The sequence below is a fragment of the Mastigoproctus giganteus genome, chromosome 5 (assembly GCF_048544385.1).
Source record: "Mastigoproctus giganteus isolate SK-2022 chromosome 5, ASM4854438v1, whole genome shotgun sequence".
Taxonomy (NCBI): Eukaryota; Metazoa; Arthropoda; class Arachnida; order Uropygi; family Thelyphonidae; genus Mastigoproctus; species Mastigoproctus giganteus.
Window position 1 is genome coordinate 188,524,587 of NC_143579.1, and position 19,450 is coordinate 188,544,036.

At 37.4% G+C, this 19,450-nt stretch overlaps 1 protein-coding gene across 1 annotated transcript in view; it reads left to right on the forward strand.

Moving 5' to 3' along the window:
* The first annotated feature begins 4,129 nt into the window (after nucleotides 1-4,129).
* The window catches only part of LOC150085943 (galectin-4-like), a 132,632-nt gene continuing 117,311 nt past the window's right edge, over nucleotides 4,130-19,450 (forward strand). Inside the window, exon 1 of the mRNA XM_090373600.1 lies at nucleotides 4,130-4,211. Coding sequence (XP_090229726.1) covers nucleotides 4,161-4,211 — 51 coding nt within the window. The 5' untranslated portion in view covers nucleotides 4,130-4,160. The remainder of the gene's footprint in view (nucleotides 4,212-19,450) is intronic.

The window sequence follows — 19,450 nt, forward strand, 5'->3', positions numbered from 1 at the left end:
AAGGCAAAAGTAACCTCCTTAGGCCTGACCGATGATCCAAACTGCACCTGTGGTGAAAGTGAAGACTGGGTACACATTCTATATGAATGTATAATTTATGACATCCCCAGAACAGAGCTAATAGCACAGATTGGTCCCCTTCCCAGGGGAGAAGAACATTTGTTCATCATAGAAGAGAAAAATTATAAAGCTTTTACATCTTTCAGAAAGTATTCGAAATGCGCAGAGCAATCCAAAGAATGGCAATTCAGCCCCCCAGCAATTAAACAATAATAAAATTGCCCAAGTTTCCCACCATGCCCAGACGATGACTTAAAAACTGTTAGGATAGCAGTATTCTGCGCCCTGACATAACAAAACGCCCCGGGACTACTCTGCCATGTGTAGGAATCTGGGGCCCCACACCAAATAAGTAATCATGTAGGGTAGGGAGATGTACAGGCAGCCAGGGAAGCAGATTAACTGAAAAATATCAGTAAGCTAGTAGCAAGGGGATGCAATGTAGCATTAGGATAAACATTAGTAGAGGCATATGATGCAAGAAAGCAAGCTTATGCAGCATCAGCCAAAAAAAAAAAAAAAAAACTTCCACTTCACCCCTCCGTTCATTCGAAATACCTGTCCAACTGAGCCTTTAATTTATTTAGGCTATCAACTTCCACAACAAGGGAGGGAAGTCTGTTCCACCAACCAACTACCTGCTGGCTAAAGGCAAACTTCCGCACAGATCTATCCTACATCTGTCTTTTCACAATTTGAATTTATGCCCCCTCCGGTGATTATTCTGAGCAAGAGGAGGAATCCCATCAGCACCGAGCATGCTCAAACCATTCAAAGCTTTATACACCTCTATCAGATCACCTCGCCGGTGCCTAGTCTCCAGACACTGTAATTTGCAAAACTTAAGCCTTTCTTCGTAAGAGCAATCCTTTGTTCCTATGTAGTATGTAGAATGAAAGAAGAATGAACAGGCTGGGCACTGAGTGAACTAGGAATTATGGTAAAAGGGAATAAATGGCAGTTTGGTGAAAGAAAGAGCAACCTAGCATGAGGGAAAGAGGGAGTGAATGGGAATGAGTGGAAGAGCAAATGTAATTGGCCGAAAGAATACAAAGTTAAAAATAACTTACATTACTTTATATATACTGTACTAACAAACATTTACTAACCACATAAACACTATCACTGCATTCTCCCCTGGCCTGCAAAAAAAAAAAAAAAAAAAAAAACTTGCGGCTAGGCCTGCACCACAACTGAAGAATAACTGTAAGTTGAAGTGCCCAGAGAGTGCAGTGCAGAAAGTAAGAGTTGAATAAATGAGATGAGAGCTAGAAGAATGAATAAAAGTGTAAGCATGTGAGAAAAAAAACACAAACCATAAATGCTACAGTTTACATCTTTCAGAAAGTATTTGAAATGCGCAGAGCAATCCAAAGAATGGCAATTCAGCCCCCAGCAATTAAACAATAATAAAATTTCCCAAATTTCCCACCACACTAACCCTAGTTTTAATTAGTATTTAAATTTACACTACACATCATTGCATCCCCTCCTGGTGTGTGGGAAAAAGATGAATGAGTTGAGTGAAAAAAAAAAAAAAAAATATATATATATATATATATAAAACTTGGAAAAAGAATTATAAAATAAGAAAAAAAGTATTAAAAAAATAAAAAAATAATAATAATAAAAATATGGATGACAAGGTAGCAAAGTACAGCTTGCTACCTTGTCATCCAGGTAGCAAGTACAGCTTGTCTGGCCTATCTGAGAGAATGTCAGTGACAACCTCAAGGACAAACACTACAGTTCTACAATTTGGGATTAAGAACTATGATACATTATTTAATAATCTTAAAGGCTGTAGACTTGGCGACCATTGTCATTGTCGCCAAGTCTATATTGAGGTAAACTCCTCTTACTATTTTACAAATATTAATATCAACGTAGAACGTATTGAGTATTACAGCTCTGATTCATATACTATCTTGCCTGCCTGGTAAAACCAAAGGTTGCGGGTTCGATTCCCACTCGGGCTTGGATCAAAGTACTGCAAAAACCTTGGGAGGTGCATTATGGCCACAGAAGCCTATGCGCCAACAACTACCAAACAAAAAAAAAAAAAAACATACTATCTTGTCATACTGATTAATTTTGCTTCTTTTTTTTTTTTTTTTCAAGATTTGGAAACAGAGGAACTGATGGGTATATCCAATCCCCGTACATTATAGTAGACAAAAGTTTGAATACTATAATTGATGTAATGAATTGGATGGTTATGAAGGTCAATTTTTCAATACTGTATATCAGAACTAATCAAGAAATGTTACATTTCAAATTCGAATAATTGTTTCTTTGCTAAAGAAATGTTACGTTTCAATTTCGTATTAATATTTGTTTCTTGCTAACATTTCTCTTTTTATATACAACGCGTACCCAGTTGACACTTTTGTTCTTTATTGCGCATTTAACATAAATGTCTGAAATCAAAATTTCAGTATCCATGTTTAAAACTTTTAGATTACAGGTTTTCCTTACGTCACCAGAAATCTAGCGTTTTACAGCAACAGTAGTGCTAATCAGTGTTGCCAATTTAGCGGTTTTCCCGCTAGTTTTAGCGGAATTGCTTCAGGTTTGGCGGATTAAAATATGTAATGGCGGATTTTTTAGCGGAAAGAGTATAAATGCAAAAATATAAAATATGTTAAGCATTTTATATATTTTGACAATGTAACATTTAAATGAAGAAATACAGTATTTATTTAACAATATAAATATTTCCTAATTGAAATACAACGTAACATAGTAGGGATATCTTATTTCATGGGTTTTTTTTTTTATAAAGTGAAGAAATGGTATATGTTATTGAGGGATCCCCCTGAGGGGAAACCCAACAATTTCAATATGGAGTTACACTCGGGTCAAACGACATGACCGTTGGGTCATAGCTTTAAATCGTTGAATCAAATCGAATTTGTACTCATATTAGTCGTCCTCTATTATATTTTATTTTGAAAAATGCTGGTTCATCAATTTAAACTTCGATAGGTATTCCATTTTCTGAAATCCCCCCCCCCCCCCCGCAGTTAACTATCTGGATCAATTATTGATATCATGTAGATCTCCCTCAGATCTTTGCATTTTTCAATAAGTGTTTTTATTGATATTTAAATCAAGATCAATGCGATCAGAAGTATAGAAATAATAAATTTTGAGATAATAATAATCTACTATCATCAAAAAAATTATTTATGTCTAATACTCTTTGTTTTACGGCAAGGTTTCTTACAAACCCATCTAAACATATCAGTTTTACATTTACTTTATGTAAGCCGCATTTCAAGATTGCAAACTTCACAAAAAGCTGTATTTTTCAAAATGTGATTTTTCGCAAAACCTTGAAATCAAGTGATCAATAATGATACTGCATAAATTCATTAATTCCGTTAAACGGTAGTTATTTTTGACTTCTTCCTCAGAATAAACTGCATTTGATATGCAATTTGGAAGTTTTTGTATGGACATAATGTAGGGGTCTTAAAAAATTTTATGGCACCCATTAATAGGATTTAACCTAAATGAAAATTTAAAAAGTTGGCGGGATAAGTTTTAAAAATAGCGGATTTTGAGCTTGCCAACACTGCTAATTTTGTATTTTCGTACTAATAATATTATTACGGTGGCGACGCGCGTACCGAGTTGAGTGATATTTGTGCTTCCCTGGGAACGAGCAAGCTTAATTTATTGAGGTAAGCTTGGGGAATTACCACAAGAAGCGATGCCGCTGCCCACACGCTGTTGTTGTGTGCGCTCCTATTGACTTACATTGTTCATTTTAACGCGAATTTGCCGGTTTTAATAGGTACAAAGACGGCATTCACTGTAAGGCAAATCACCGGCATGCCTGGACACACTGCTCTAGTCTCTTGTCTTAAGTATCACGTGAGAGTGTCATTGTCACGTGACTTAAGACAATATCGATTATCACGTGAGAGTGACGATAGATAGTCCACTTGAGATTTTTGCTCCATACGTCAGTGTGCTAGTTCAGTTGGAACGACCGGCGGACTGACACTTGGAGTTTCTTTTTCAATTTTTCTTATATAATATATAATAATAGGCCAAGAGATAAATTATGTACCATTTCGGGTAAATATAAAATGTCTCTGGCACTTGGTTTTCGTCGGCCAGATGCTATAGTTTATGAGCCTGTAAGTTTTGAATTTAATTTCCTTCTCCCAGACCATGTTTAATTAATTAATATATGTAGCCAGTTCAGTTCTTTGTCAATAGATGCCACTACTGTAACTGTGTCTTTAGTGGTGTATCATGTAGATGATATGAACATACAATATTTCAAGAGTAGTTGGTGTTAGTGATATGTTTTTAAGATATATGTATCGTTCACATAGTATTGTACATGTAGAGAGTAGTGCAGGTGTTAAATCTTTAAAAGCTGGTACATCTGGTTTAGTTCTGAGGAAGGAGTCATACGTCATTGCAGTGATCGAAAGCTTTCGCTCCTCCCACTGGTTCGTTCAGTTTCTGTCACATGACCCATTCCTGCCCTCCCCACAACTGCGCCGAAGCGATCATTAGCTATGAACGAGTACCAGTTTCTACGATTGCGAAGAAGATAGCACGAAAACTCACACCATGCTAAAGCAATCGTCAGTTGTCACGTGACCGATTTTCCAAGCATCTTTGCGGAAAGCAACGATGGATTAGTAGCGTGGAAACTATGCAGTCTCACCAGCAACTGCGTTTCGGCGTACCAGTTTCTAAATTTGCGTTGATCGCTGGACAACTGTCGACAGCTTCGGCGCGGCGCGGCCCCATGAATTTGATCACGTGATCAAATTCATGGGGAATTTTATCACGTGACAACTGCAGCCGCGAATCGTTTGGGAGAGATTCAAGCAAAACCCGGTCGCTGGAAGCACGTGTTATTTTTGTTTCTTTATTTGAAAAAAAAAAAAAAACTGGTGTTTCATGTCAATGTACTACGTACGTGCTGCAGTAATTTTTTTTTTTGTTTTTAAAAAGAATAAAAAATAATTTCCTGACTACATAAGAATTTGATTATAAAAATAAAAGTACATAGTTATAAAAGCGATAATGGACATAGGTAATTATTATTTTCAGGTAACAGTAGTAGTAGATGCATGTGATGCAAGAAAGCAAATGTATGAGCTTATGCAGCATCAGCCAAAAAAAAAAATCACACCATTCCCTCCAAATGACTGTCCAGTTCCTCCTTAAATTTATTCAACCTATCAACTTCCACAACGACAGATGGAAGTTTGTTCCAGCAATTAACCACCCGCTGGCTAAAGGCAAATTTCCGCACATCTATTCTACATCTGTCTTTTCTTAATTTGAATTTATGACCCCTTAGGTTCGTAATCTGAACAAGTGGAAGGATCCCATCAGAATTCAGCGTGCTCAACCCATTCAAGGCCTTATATACCTCAATCACATCACCGCGTAGGTGCCTAGTCTCCAGCCACTGCAATTTGCAGAACTTAAGCCTCTTGGTAAGAGGATCCCTTCATTCCCCTCACCAATCTTGTTGCCCTTCTCTGTACACGCTCAAGTAAATCTACATCCTTCCTAAAATTAGGCCTCCAGACCTGTACGCAGTACTCAAGTCGTGGCCTGACCATTGCCTTATACAGAGGGATAATCACCTCCTTTTCCCTGCTAGCAAAATTCCTATATATCATTGACAAAACCCCATGACCTGCCCTGGCAGCCTGTCTACATTGCTCAGGGAACTTCATATCTGACTGCACAATTACTCCCAGGTCTTTTTCATTTTCTACCACCTTAAGTGTAGTACCACACAGTTGGTACGTTTCTCTGGGGTTACTTCTACCCATATGCAGTACTTTGCATTTGTCAAGGTTAAACTTCAGTTGCCACTTCTTAGCCCATCTGCCCAAATTATCTAGATCCTGTTGCAGTAGCACACTGCCATTACTGTCATTAACAACCCTGCCAACCTTTGTATCATCTGCAAACTTCGACATTAAGCCTGATATACCTTCATCAATATCATTGATAAATATACAAAACAACAGTGGACCTAACACCGAACCCTGTGGGACTCCACTAATAACATTAGTCCAAGAAGAGCAGCACCCATTGATTACCACCCTCTGTCTTCTCGCACTTAACCATCCTTTTATCCATTATAGCAACTTACCCTTAATACCATTCTCCTCCAATTTGTACAATAGTCTTCCATGTGCAACTGTCAAAAGCTTTCCTGAAATCCAAATACATATCAAAATTATTTTTTGCATCCAGTTCCTTTGTAACCACATCATAATATCCTATCAAATTTGTCAGACAAGACTTTCCCTTAACAAACCCATGCTGTGTCTGAATTATTGCTGCAGTCTTGTCTAGATGATCTTGCAATGCATCTTTAACCAGTGACTCCATTATTTTACCCGGAACAGAAGTTAAACTAACTGGTCTGTAATTACTATATAAAATATATAGTAATTACAGACAAACATATATAGTAATTACAGACTCACAAAATATATTATAAATATAATATATTTTGTGAGTCATTACCTGACTCTTCAAGTCAGGTAATGACTTGAAGAGCCGACGTCTCGACCTTAACCAGGCCAGGACTGACGCCATGGATCGTGAAGTATGGAAGAACATCACAGAGCAAGTCCGAAACCCTGCGGCACCTACAGCAGCATACTGGTTGCGTGGCCAACCGCCTCCCCCAGCTGCCAGCTAAGGACCAAGAAGAAGAATAAGAATATATTTTGTATTGCCTGAAAATAATAATATGAGTATATTTTGTGATTATTTGTAATAATTTGTGAAAAGGTGAATTAAATAAAAATACATATAGTACTTAATGCTATAGTTCCAATTATTTTAACTTTCTATATATATATACACATGTATTCTCCCCAATTGATTCAGGAGTATATCGAAACTAATGTAAACTGTGTTATCGAAACTAATCCAAACACAGAAATAGCGTTACGAATTTTTCTTACCCTGCCTGTAATAGTAGCGTCTTGTGAAAGGCCTTCGAGTAACCTCAAATTTATTAAAAATCACCTTAGATCAACAACTGAACAAGAACGACTAACTAATATATATATTGTATCCATTGAGAGTCACGTTGCACAAAACATAAATTAGGATAAAATTATTGATGATTTCGCTTCGGCAAAAGGGAGAAAAATTCAATTAAAATAATACATCTTCATTGCACATGTTCAGTTTATTTTCACTTGAAATGGTTTACAAATGTACTACCATAATTTTTGGAAAGTTTAATTTATATATATACATATATAGATAGAAAGTTAAAATCATTGGATCTGTAGCATTAAGTACTATACGTATTTTTATTTTATTCACCTTTTCACAAGTGTAATAATTCACAAATACAATAATCACAAAATATTATTATTTTTAAGCAATACAAAATATATTACCTGAAAATGATAGTTACCTACTTCCATTATAAATTTCATCTGCTTTAGAAAGGGATTTGAAAGTAACATCACCGATGTCATTAAAAAACAATCATGTGATCATTCATCCACGTGACCAAAGTTTCCAGGCAGAAAATGGCTTTTGCATTACATGCTGATAGATGTGGAATGAAACCAAGGCAATTGGCGAGGGAGTGTCACCTAACAAGAAGATACCAGCTAAGTTGGGGACAGAAAAAACTACGCAGGTCGGTCGGAAAAGAAACCTTTTCCAAAAAATGGTAAAATAAATCCGCACTGATATTCCAACTTGTATAAAAATAAATATCTTTATTGCAGGCAGTGATTGGTTACATGATTGCCTGATGCAATAATACCCACAACAGCGACAATGCTAGGGGTTTAACATGAAATAACTAATACAAGAAAAATTACTTAAAACATATTAGGGTATAAAACGTATAATTAAATATTTTACATATAAGATTAATATTAACATGTGAAATGAAGACACATGAAAAGACGATGGCAGTCACTCGGTTGAAGACGAAAGCTGATCCCTGATGATGCGTCTTCTGTACGATTTGTCCTCTATGAACTTTTTGTAGTCCACATCTATCTCCTGGACGTTGTGGAGCATCTCCATGGGCAGGAATCTATCCCCTATTCTAAGCCTCCACGCCACAGACTGCAGAGAGGGGAGGGCTCTTAAGGGTTTCGGGGGGGATCCTCCAATTGGTCAAGACATCAAAGGCGGATATTGCTGGGATAGCAGAGACGTGGTGTCACACAGATATAAGGAATGCAGAACTGAAATTTGGTGAGTACAATGTGTATAGAAACAGAGGAGGTGTTATGCTGTTAATTAAGAAAAACAAAATCAAAAGAAGTGCACCCAGTTGATATAGATGAACAGTGCACTGTTCAGTCCGTTTGGTGTGACATAAGCACTGCGAAAGCAAAAATAAGAGTAGGAGTGTGTTATAGGCCTAATGACTCAAATGAGTACAATGAACAATTGTACAGAGAAATAGAGTTGGCTAGTAAATCAGAATGTCTTATAATGGGGGATTTTAACTTCCCAGATATTGACTAGAAATTGTGGATTGGTCACTCACACACTAGTCAGACTTTTGTGGATTTATTGGATGATTGTTTTCTGCAGCAGCATGTTTGAGAGGCAACCAGAGAGAGTAATACTCTTGATCTGGTTATCAGCAGTGATCATTCGTGTATTAAGAATTTGCAGATAAAGGAACCACTAGGTGGCACTGATCACATTGTACTGATGTGGGATTTACTTAAAGATTTAACTACCATCGGGGTAAAGGAAAGGGTTTTTGCTTCCGTAAAGGTGAGTACAGTGGGATCAACTGACGATGTTACCAACAGTAAATCCTTTGTGACCTGATTACAGACTAGCTTATATTTGCCATAGGTTTCTTGAGTCGCTTGACAATTTATATGCATTCCATGCATTTTTTTTCTCTCTTAAGAGTCTCATTAGTTCATTAGATAACCATTTAGGCCCAAACCTTGAACAATATTTCTTAACAGATATGAAACTTTTAGTAGCATCCACGATTAATTCCTTGAATGCTTCCCACTTAGAATTTACTGTTGGTAACATCGCCAGTTTGAATCTGATTGGTCCACTTGACATCGATTGTTCATGATCCTGCTCAGAAATCAAACAAACAATGAGTATTTTGCATCTACATTCACACATGAGGAATTATTAAGGTTTGAAAATGTCAGAAGGTTATCAAATTGTAGCAGGATACTTATTGATTTTGTAATAACTGAGAGCAAAGTGGAGGAGAAATTTCTGAAGTTAAACATAAGAATAGCACCTGCGGTGGATGGGATCTATCCAGTTATATTAAAGGAGTGCAAAGCAACTAAGCAAATCCTTAGCCATAATTATGAGAGCATCCTTGGACTCAGGGGAGGTTCCGACGGACTCGAGATGTGCAAATGTATCTCCAATTCACAAAAGGGGATCGAAGGGTGACACGAGTAATTACAGACCAGTTAGTTTAACTTCTGTTTTGGTTAAAATAATGGAGTCACTGGTTAAAGATGCATTGCAGGATCATCTAGACAAGACTGCAGCAATAATTCAGACACAGCATGGGTTTGTTAAGGGAAAGTCTTGTCTGACAAATTTTGTAGGATATTATGATGTGGTTACAAAGGAACTGGATGCAAAAAATAATTCTGATATCATATATTTGGATTTCAGGAAAGCTTTGACACTTGTGTATGGAAGACTATTCGACAAATTGGAGCAGAATGGTATTAAGGGTAAGTTGCTACAATGGATAAAAGAATGGTTGAGTGGGAGAAGACAGAGGGTGGTAATCAATGGGTGCTGCTCTTCTTGGACTAATGTTATTAGTGGAGTCCCACAGGATTCGGTGTTGGGTCAACTGTTGTTTTGTATATTTATCAATGATATTGATGAAGGTATACAGGCTTAATGTCGAAGTTTGCAGATGATGCAAAGGTTGGCAGGGTTGTTAATAACAGTCATGGCAGTGTGCTACTGCAACAGGATCTAGATAATTTGGGCAGATGGGCTAAGAAGTGGCAACTGAAGTTTAACCTTGACAAATGCAAAGTACTGCATATGGGTAGAAGTAACCCCAGAGAAACGTACCAACTGTGTGGTACTACACTTAACGTGGTAGAAAATCAAAAAGACCTGGGAGTAATTGTGCAGTCAGATATGAAGTTTTCTGAGCAATGCAGTCAGGTTGACAGGGCAGGTCATGGGGTTTTGTCAATGATATATAGGAATTTTGCTAGCAGGGAAAAGGGGGTGTTGTCCCTCTGTATAAGGTAATGGTCAGGCCACGCCTTGAGTACTGCGTACAGGTCTGGAGGCCTCATGTTAGGAAGGATATAGATTTACTTGGGCGTGTACAGAGAAGGGCAACAAGATTGGTGAGGGGAATGAAGGGATCCTCTTACCAAGAGAGGCTTAAGTTCTGCAAATTGCAGTGGCTGGAGACTAGGCACCTGCGCGGTGATCTGATTGAGGTATATAAGGCCTTGAATGGGTTGAGCACGCTGAATACTGATGGGATCCTTCCACTTGTTCAGATTACGAACCTAAGGGGGCATAAATTCAAATTAAGAAAGGACAGGTGTAGAATAGATGTGCGGAAATTTGCCTTTAGCCACCAGGTGGTTAATTGCTGAAACAAACTTCTATCTGTCGTTGTGGAAGTTTATAGGTTGAATAAATTTCAGATGGAACTGGACAGGTATTCGGAAGGAATAGTGTGATTTTTTTTTTTTTTTTTTTGTTTTTTGGCTGATGCTTCATAAGCTCACACACTTGCTTTCTTGCATCACATGCCACTACTACTAATTGCACATCTGCCAAAAATTTGGCGTATTGACTTCACCCGCTATCATTTTAATTGACACAAGGAAGCGGAGGGCAAATATCCGTTTGGAGACTTTTCTGTAATTTAGAAGTTGGGTGATATCTGAAGTATGTATGAGTGGTGGCAGTTTATTCTTGAAGAGGACCCACAGAAGAAGCCAGTACTCATCAGATGCAATGGTTTTTAGCGTGGTTTTCGTTGCCGATGCCCAGATTTCTGAACCGTAGGTGATGATTGGCTGCAGAAACCGGTATATGTATTGGAGCGTGTACTCAGGCTCTGTGACATGAAGGAGGTGTTGTTTGGAAAGTCACCTTGCTCTGCAGACCTTGTTGTGAATGTCTGCAACATGGTGTTTGAAACTGAGTTTAGGGTCAAATATAACGCCCAGATCTTTGTGTTTGTTGACTGGAGTGATGGGGGTTCCCTGGATTTCCAAGTTTAGTTGCGTTGGGTTTGATTTGAGGGAAAATACCATTTGTGCAAATTTTTTTGGATTTATCTTAAGAGAAAACTCTGCCAAGTATGTAATCAGATTCTTAAGGCTGTTGATAATGGTTTCATGTCGGGCGGTCCAGTTGATCCGATAGAGGATCTTCAAGTCATCTGCATAACTGATAAATTCTGTTTGCTGGCACAGGAATGGGTGGATGGCAGCCGTAAACAGGAGCCCTGAGAGAACTCCGCCGTGGGGTACACCTACACAAACTTTCCTTGTGAAAGATTTTTTATTCACAGTCAAGTGAAGGACCCTGGTCGTAAGTAGCGACTTCAACAATTCCAGTATATTGCCTTTTATCTGGTATCCATCCTCACAAAGTTGCAGGAGGGGCTGGATGTCTATGCTGTCGAATGCAGACTGGATATCCAGATAAACAATTGCCGTCTCAGCCCTGTCTTGTAGACCCCCCCAGAATGGTGGTGGTGGTGGTGGTTTGCAGTAGGTTGGTAATGGTGGACCTACGTTTCAAGGCATAGTGAATGTATGGTGATTCACATGGCAGAACCTGGTTGATTAGGACGGGAAGAAGGCACTTCTCCATGACTTTGAGGAGACATGAGGCTTTCATTATTGGCCTGAATTGTGAAATTGATGTTGCTCCTTGTGTTTTGGGAATTGGTCGGACAATATATTGATTCCAGGCTATTGGGAAACTTTGCATTGTGAGGATTCCATTTAAGATACCTAGGAGTGCATCAATGATGAAAACACTAACGCGTTTCAGAATGAATTGTGGGACCCCATCATATCCAGTGCAAGAAGTTGGTGGGATATCATTGATGGCCTGGATAAGCTCTCCTTTTGTGATGATGATAATGGAAGCGAGGACATCTCACTGATAACTGTTGTGGATGCTCTTAAGGTCTGACACTGACTTTGGCTTAAATCTTGTGATGTAGTCTAGCCATTCAATTGGATTAAGTTGTTGAGGGAATTTATTATGCCTTGCATTAAACGGTGCCTTCCCGATCTTGATTGTTTTGTCGATGTAGGCTTTAATGGCTTCAGATTTGCTTCTATTGAACTGGACACGGGCTCTTGAGTATGCAATTCTGTCTAGTGGGTTTGATTTTGCTTTCCATTTTTCATGTTGTCTTTGTTTATTCTGAAATTTAAGGCTGAGATCTTGGGTCCACCATGCTTTGCTTCAACAGGAGATTGAAACTGTTTTTGATGCTGCGGTTCGAGCAATTGACTGCAGTCAGCGGGTAAGAAAGTGCAGCCCGAGCTATGGATGACATTGGTTTAGGGCTTCCCAAGGAAAAATGGATTGAGGAGAGAAGGGCTATTCACTGTCTTCCTAACTGGTGCCTGATGTTGCCAGGATGTCCTGGAAGTGATTGGAAGAATGAGAGCTACTGGTAGATGGTCTTACATGAAGGCTGTTTCCGGTTGACTGTCAGCGGTGAGGGTGTCTGTTGCAAATATTAGGACTAACAGGTTAGCGCCTCTGGTAGGGGAAAAATTCTGGAGGGTGAGACCTACTGAAGCCAGATCAGAAGATAACAATTTGCGAAGACTGTGTTGGCCTGAGCTAATATTAAAGTCTCCACACACTAGTAATGTTGCTTTAGGGTGGCATTGATTAATGACCCAGTTGGAGATCTCTTGTAAAGTGTTCTTTACTGTGGGAGGGGGATGTAGACTGTGCACACGTCAAGTCTGTGACCTTGAATGCTGAGTGAGGCTCTTGCAGCTTCAAACAGTTCTGTTTTTAGAGTGGCTGAGCTAGTCAGTGAGAATTTTTTTGTGTTGAAGAGAATGCCTACACCACCTCCGTTCCCTGGAGGCAAAAATGTCCAAGAAGCAAGCGGGTTGAGAGAATGCGAGATCTTCTTCATTGGGGGACAGCCATGTCTCTGTGATACAAATGATGTCATACAACCTTGACAAGAGAAGATTTTCCATTGGCTGAAGTTTATTTCTCAGACTTCTAGTATTTTGATAGGAAATTGTGCACATTAAAGAAGTTTGGATGTATGCCCTTGTTGGAGCTTTGATGGCCTTCATCAATCGTCTATGGTTCGTTCTGGAGGTAATTCTCACCTCAATCTTCATATGTTTGTGGTGGGTGATCATGTCGCTGTCAAGCTTCTGTGAGAGTTTGAACCTTTAAGAAGGTCCTGTTCAGTATAACCAAAATGTTCCTCCCCAAACTTATACTTAATGGCGGGTCTGAGTCAGGTTTTCCTTTCATTATTTGTGGTTTCAATACGTTGGGGATACCGCATCCAGGTAGAGGTACGCTTTGTAGTGTAGAAGTGTTTCACTAGTGTCCCAGCAGGCCAAGAAGATGCAAGGCTATTTATTAATGTCTATTGCAAATGGCATCTTAATCTCCTCCTCCTGAGCTACATTATGGATGCTTGGCCATGACTTATAAAAATATTAAACTTTATTAATAATTAAATTATTTTATTTAGGTGAAAACAAGTAAATTTCCATATTTAACCAGAGAAATGAATTGAAAGTATAAGTGGGCAATAAAAGGGGGGGGGACGTGGATTCGAACCGCGACATATCATATTACCACACGGCTGCTATAACCGCTTATATATTATTGCCGAAACCTTTACTTATGTTATGGTTTCCTAATCGTCCGCCGTTCTTAGTGTTCTTATTTTGGGATTGGAGTAACAATAAATTATATACTAATAATCTGCCAATTGTTTCTATGTTTTGAAAGTGGGCCCTCTACTGTCTATGCGAATTTTAACATGTGGCCGGAATTGCCATTGCCGTCTATGGGAGTGTCCACTCTGTATGTTACTAATCTGTGACATGTACCGTACTTAGCAGCAATAAAGAAGTTTAATTAAATACTCACCAGATGTGAGCCCCTGGGATAGAGAGATGCAACGTTTTCAAACTTTTGAATAATTCCAAGTTTTTGTTTAACTGAAAGCGCAACTCTTTTGCGTTTATTTTATCATTTACCAATCATTTTCGCGATTTTTAAACAAACAAACAAACAAAAAAAAAAAAAAATCCCGACATAAATAACGAAACAAAATTTGTCCTTTTATGCTGCAACGGAACACAATCGACGCGACGCACAAAAACAAACGAAACATTTGGTTTCTTTTTTTTATTTCGAGTGTGAACACAGCGGGGATTGCAAGATAATAGGTACACTAATCTCCCAATGACGACTTATAATGCTGCTTGTCGCTTATTTACGACTTGCAAAATATCTATACCTATTTTAGTTATTACTTGAATTTTTTTATTTCTGGTTGATTTTTTTTTTTTAATTTGGAGTCTTGAAGGACCTGTTAATCCGATCCTGGTTCACCAAGAGTCTGCTGTAGTTATAATAGATAATAAATTTAACTATCTATTGCCAACTTACGTGATTTGATCTTTATCGCGACCTATTTGCAATACTCTATGCCAAATCATCGATACTAAATGCTCTATGAATATTAATGTCGTACGTTACTGACTATGTGATAAAAGTTAATTTATTAAAACACCTAAGTAGTGCTATAAATTAGTTTATAATCCTCTTCTAATACTGATTACACTGCTACAAGTCCAGGTGGGCAGGAGCAGCAGTGCGTAGCACACGCTTCTTGATTAGACCGGGGTTCGAGTCTGTGACCACCAAATACGGAGGATGCGGAAAGGTCAGGGAATGACCACCGCATATCCCCGGAGCAATATGGCCTTAGTTGCTAATGCTCCTAAAAACCAAATAACAAACAAACTGCTACAAGCTATGTAGAAATACTTCCTGATATTTCAATACTAAAACAATGGCAGCCATCTTCCAGTTATCTTGATTTTTCAATGACTCTTTTTCCCTTATTCAAAATTCTTTTTTTTTTTGTTTTTTTTTTTTGCCAAATAGATGTTTTAGAAGAGGACAATACTCAAGAAGAACTACTGGGTTTATGCCAAGATGGAAGTGCCAAAATTTTGCTAGATTCTGGTGTGAGCTATGAATTGAGTTTTGGTAAAGACAAAGGGAAAATATAAAAGTATTTTTAGATTATCGGAAGAGGTCCCATAGTTTTTCCCACTACTGTGAACTTCGATTTTCTAGTTGTGTCAATTAAATGTAAAGTGAGAACCAAATTGATAGTTCATAGTAAACTACTTTGTTTTCTAAGTAAGTTATTATTAGCTATATGGTGCAAGGAAGCTGGAGGCTTATGCTGCACCAGCCAAAAAAAAAACAAAAAAACTGAGATATATATATATATATATATATATATATATATATATATATATATATAAAAGGGAATCACCAAGGAAGAGAAGAATGATGATATCCATCTCAGGACACTGGTTGTCTCAGAATTGACGTTATGTTTAAAAGATAAATAAAATTCTTTAACTTATATATTTACAATTTTAAAAATATATATGTTATTCTAATTTAATAAAGAACAAATAGATATGTCTCAGTAATGATAAACATCCCAAAATGTGTGTATTTGCATTGAAAATGTTAATGAAGTAATTTCAGTGTTAAAATATTTGCATATTATCATAAATTTACATTTTCACAGAAATTAAATCCCTTTTTTATATTGCAAAAAATCATGGGGGAAATGACTTAATGTATGCCCAGAGAGTATACTGATAAATCTGTCTGAGAACCACTGAAATAAGAAGTCAACAAAAGATATATTCTTCCATTTGAAAGAATATATCTTTTGTTGACCTCAAATGATTAATTTCAGATGGAATTAACCATCCTCACTGACAGTGTAGTGGTTTTTCTGCTCATCACTCTTTTAAAGAGGCCTGGGTTTGATTCCCATCAGTGGAGGAATATTTAAAGCCATGTTTAGGCTTGAGGCTAAGCAGGACTGTAATTATTCTTGCTTAGCCTCAAGGAATAGGGTTTTTCCCCTGTGAGTTATTCTCACACACCCTCTGTGAAGGTGATTTTGATATCTGCTGGATCCCCAGCCACATCAGGATTAAAAGAAATGATTTGGATGACAATGCAGCCAAATCAGCCTCCCTGTCAAATAATCATAGCCTGTCAGTCCCCTATACAGACTACAGGGAAATAATCTGTAACAAGATATATTTGTAGTGGCAAGACTCATGTAACCAACAAACTATATCAGATTAAGCCTGTAATCAAACCATGCTAGTCTAGTTTACGCAGGGTTCATAAAGAGGAAGTTGTTCTTGCTCGGCTCTGCATAGGACGTTGTCATCTGACACATTCTTTTCTGCTGAGGGCCAGTGACGTTCCTGTATGTGAGCTATGTGGCACCATTTTATCTATCAAGCATGTTTTAACAGACTGAGCCAAATATACTCAGTCAGATTTTATCTGACAATGACTGTGTGTCAGCAGTTTTTAACTTTTTACGTGCTATTAATATGTACAGATGTATATAAAATAGGAAATATATATGTTTTACCCTTATATTGCCTTTTACTTATTTATGCATATATACAACATTTGACGATGTAACCTTTTTCATGGGTTACCAAAATCTTAATCTTTTTGGGTAAATTTAAATTATTCCTGGCGCATTATAATCTTTGATGTTTTTGCGCCATAAAAAAAGAAAATCAAATCAAAACCTTATAAAATCAAGTATAAATCAATACTAATTAAAAATTGATTTTACTATATTTTTAAGAAATTAAATATTACTTTAGTCTGAAATTGCTGTATTTACTGAAAAGTAATCTTTCAAAATTGTCAATTTTGTATAGGAAACACACACTACCAAACAAGGCATTGTTTACAGAGAAACCAATTTACATTACAATACAGGTAACCCCAGTATAACATGGTAGTTAGGTTCCTATAAAATCTCATAGAGTGTGAAACTGTGTTATATGGGACTAAGAACCAGTACAAAGAGGGAGGGAGGGGGGGTTACGTTCCAAAAGCTAACAAAAATACACCATTCTTGATTTTGTGTATCTTCTGCTCTCTTTAAAAAATCAGTAATCTGAGTTTGTTTGCTTTGATTGATGGATCTTTGTAAATTTCATTGTATGGAACAGTATTTTGAAGCTCCCTTTTGAACTTTGGTCTCCTTTCACTAGAAGAATCTGCATTCAAAAAATAAGATTCTAATTGCTCTGCTAACTTTTATGCCTTCCTGTATGCTTTTTAGTGTAAAATTTGTGAGTTCAGAATTTTCATCTGTACTACTATCCTCTGAATTGATTTGCTTTACCTCTGATGTCATTTCCACCAAATTCACTTTGCCAGCCTCTTTTTCTACCAACCTCTTTTTCTTTTTCTACTTATTCTTAAAATGTCTTCACTAATCATATCTTTTTTTTTTTTTTGCACTCCGACTACTAAGGCCATGTTGCTCTGCATACGTTGTCTATAAATTGTGTGTTCTGAGGTAATTTTCTGTTTTTGGGACAAAAAACCCAAGTTTCCAGGAGTAAAATCATGCTACCCTCACCTGTGATCGACTAACTCAGCCATGTTGTGAAAAAGACTCAGAAAAATCCTCCTGTCATCGATGGTATTCAAACTCAGGTCTTTTCCACCCAGTGTGGGGAGATAGCTGTTTCTATCAACTGTGCTATCCACAAAGGCTTCAGTAGTCACATCAAAATCTTCCCCTCCTACCAACTTAGCAAGTTCTACTATCACATCGATTTCATTTTCTGCCAGTTTGACCATAATTCCTGAATGAACAGAGCCTGTCCATACATTTTTCCAAACTGTATTTAATGTTGACTGTTTTATTTTTTGTGCGATAAAGGCGATACAGTACACAATTTAAAAATGTTTCCGTGCCTTCATCACTTCAATAGATTCAGAATCAATTTTTTCCAAAATCCATTGTAATGATTTTCTGATGTAATGAGTTTTAAAGGTAGATATAATACCTTGATCTAATGGCTGAATTAAAGAAGTTGCAATAGGTGGTAGGAACATTACTTCAACATTTGGATGACTGAAATCTTTTGGATTTCTTGGCATGTTATCCAGTAGTAATAAGACTTTGAAATCTAGATCTTTCCATAAGTTCAAATAGCATGGAACCTAACACAGGGATTTTCCAACAAAATAAAATATGAAGATTTCCCAGTAATTTTTTTTTTTTTGCATAATGATTAATGAATCAACAGTGGCGATTCACAAAAAATAATGGAAATGTTAAAAAATTACATCCAACATAATAGCAGAGTTTCCCCTGCACAAAAGCTCAAAAATACTTTGTTATGTGAGGTTTTCTGCAATTCTCTGTGTTAGACCGAAACCGTGTTGTGTGAGGATTGCTGCAATTTATCAGTTGCGTTAGAGCGAAACTGTGTTGTAGAAATCTGTATTATGTGGGGGTTGCCTATACTATAAATAGGGCAGGGCACTGAGATAAAACTCCATATAAGTTAATGTCGCCTTAGTTAGGTTTCATTTTTGACTTCACTTCACTTGTTGCTTTCATTCTGTAAGTCAACCTTCAGTATATTTTGTTGCCTTCAGCAGTGTAACTAGAAAAAGTGGGCCCCAATGCAAAGTTTAATGTGGTCCCCCTGAAAATATTTGTTTTGTTAAAAATAAAAAAATTAACAATACAATGGTACACGTGTTACTCAGCAATACTCAGAAATGTTATAGGTGCAATAGTAATACTGTACTCAATAATAATGACCTCCAATAGATGGACCCCTACCCCAATAAGTGACCCCCTATTTGACTTTGACCCCTGCAGTCACAAATCCTTAAAAATTTCCCTGGAAGCAGTAGCTGTGCTAATATTATTTCATCTGTTGAGTCAGTTTGGTGTGACATAAGCACTGCGAAAGCAAAAATTAGAGTAGGAGTGTGTTATAGGCCTAATGACTCGAATGAGTACAATGAACAATTGTACAGAGAAATAGAGTGGGCTAGTAAATTGGAATGTCTTATAATGGGGGATTTTAACTTCCCAGATATTGACTGGAACTTGTGGGTTGGGCACTCACACACTAGTCAGACTTTTTTGGATTTATTGGATGATTGTTTTCTGCAGCAGCATGTTTGAGAGGCAACCAGAGAAAGTAATACTCTTGATCTGGTTATCAGCAGTGATCATTCATGTATTAGGAATTTGCAGATAAAAGAACCACTAGGTGGC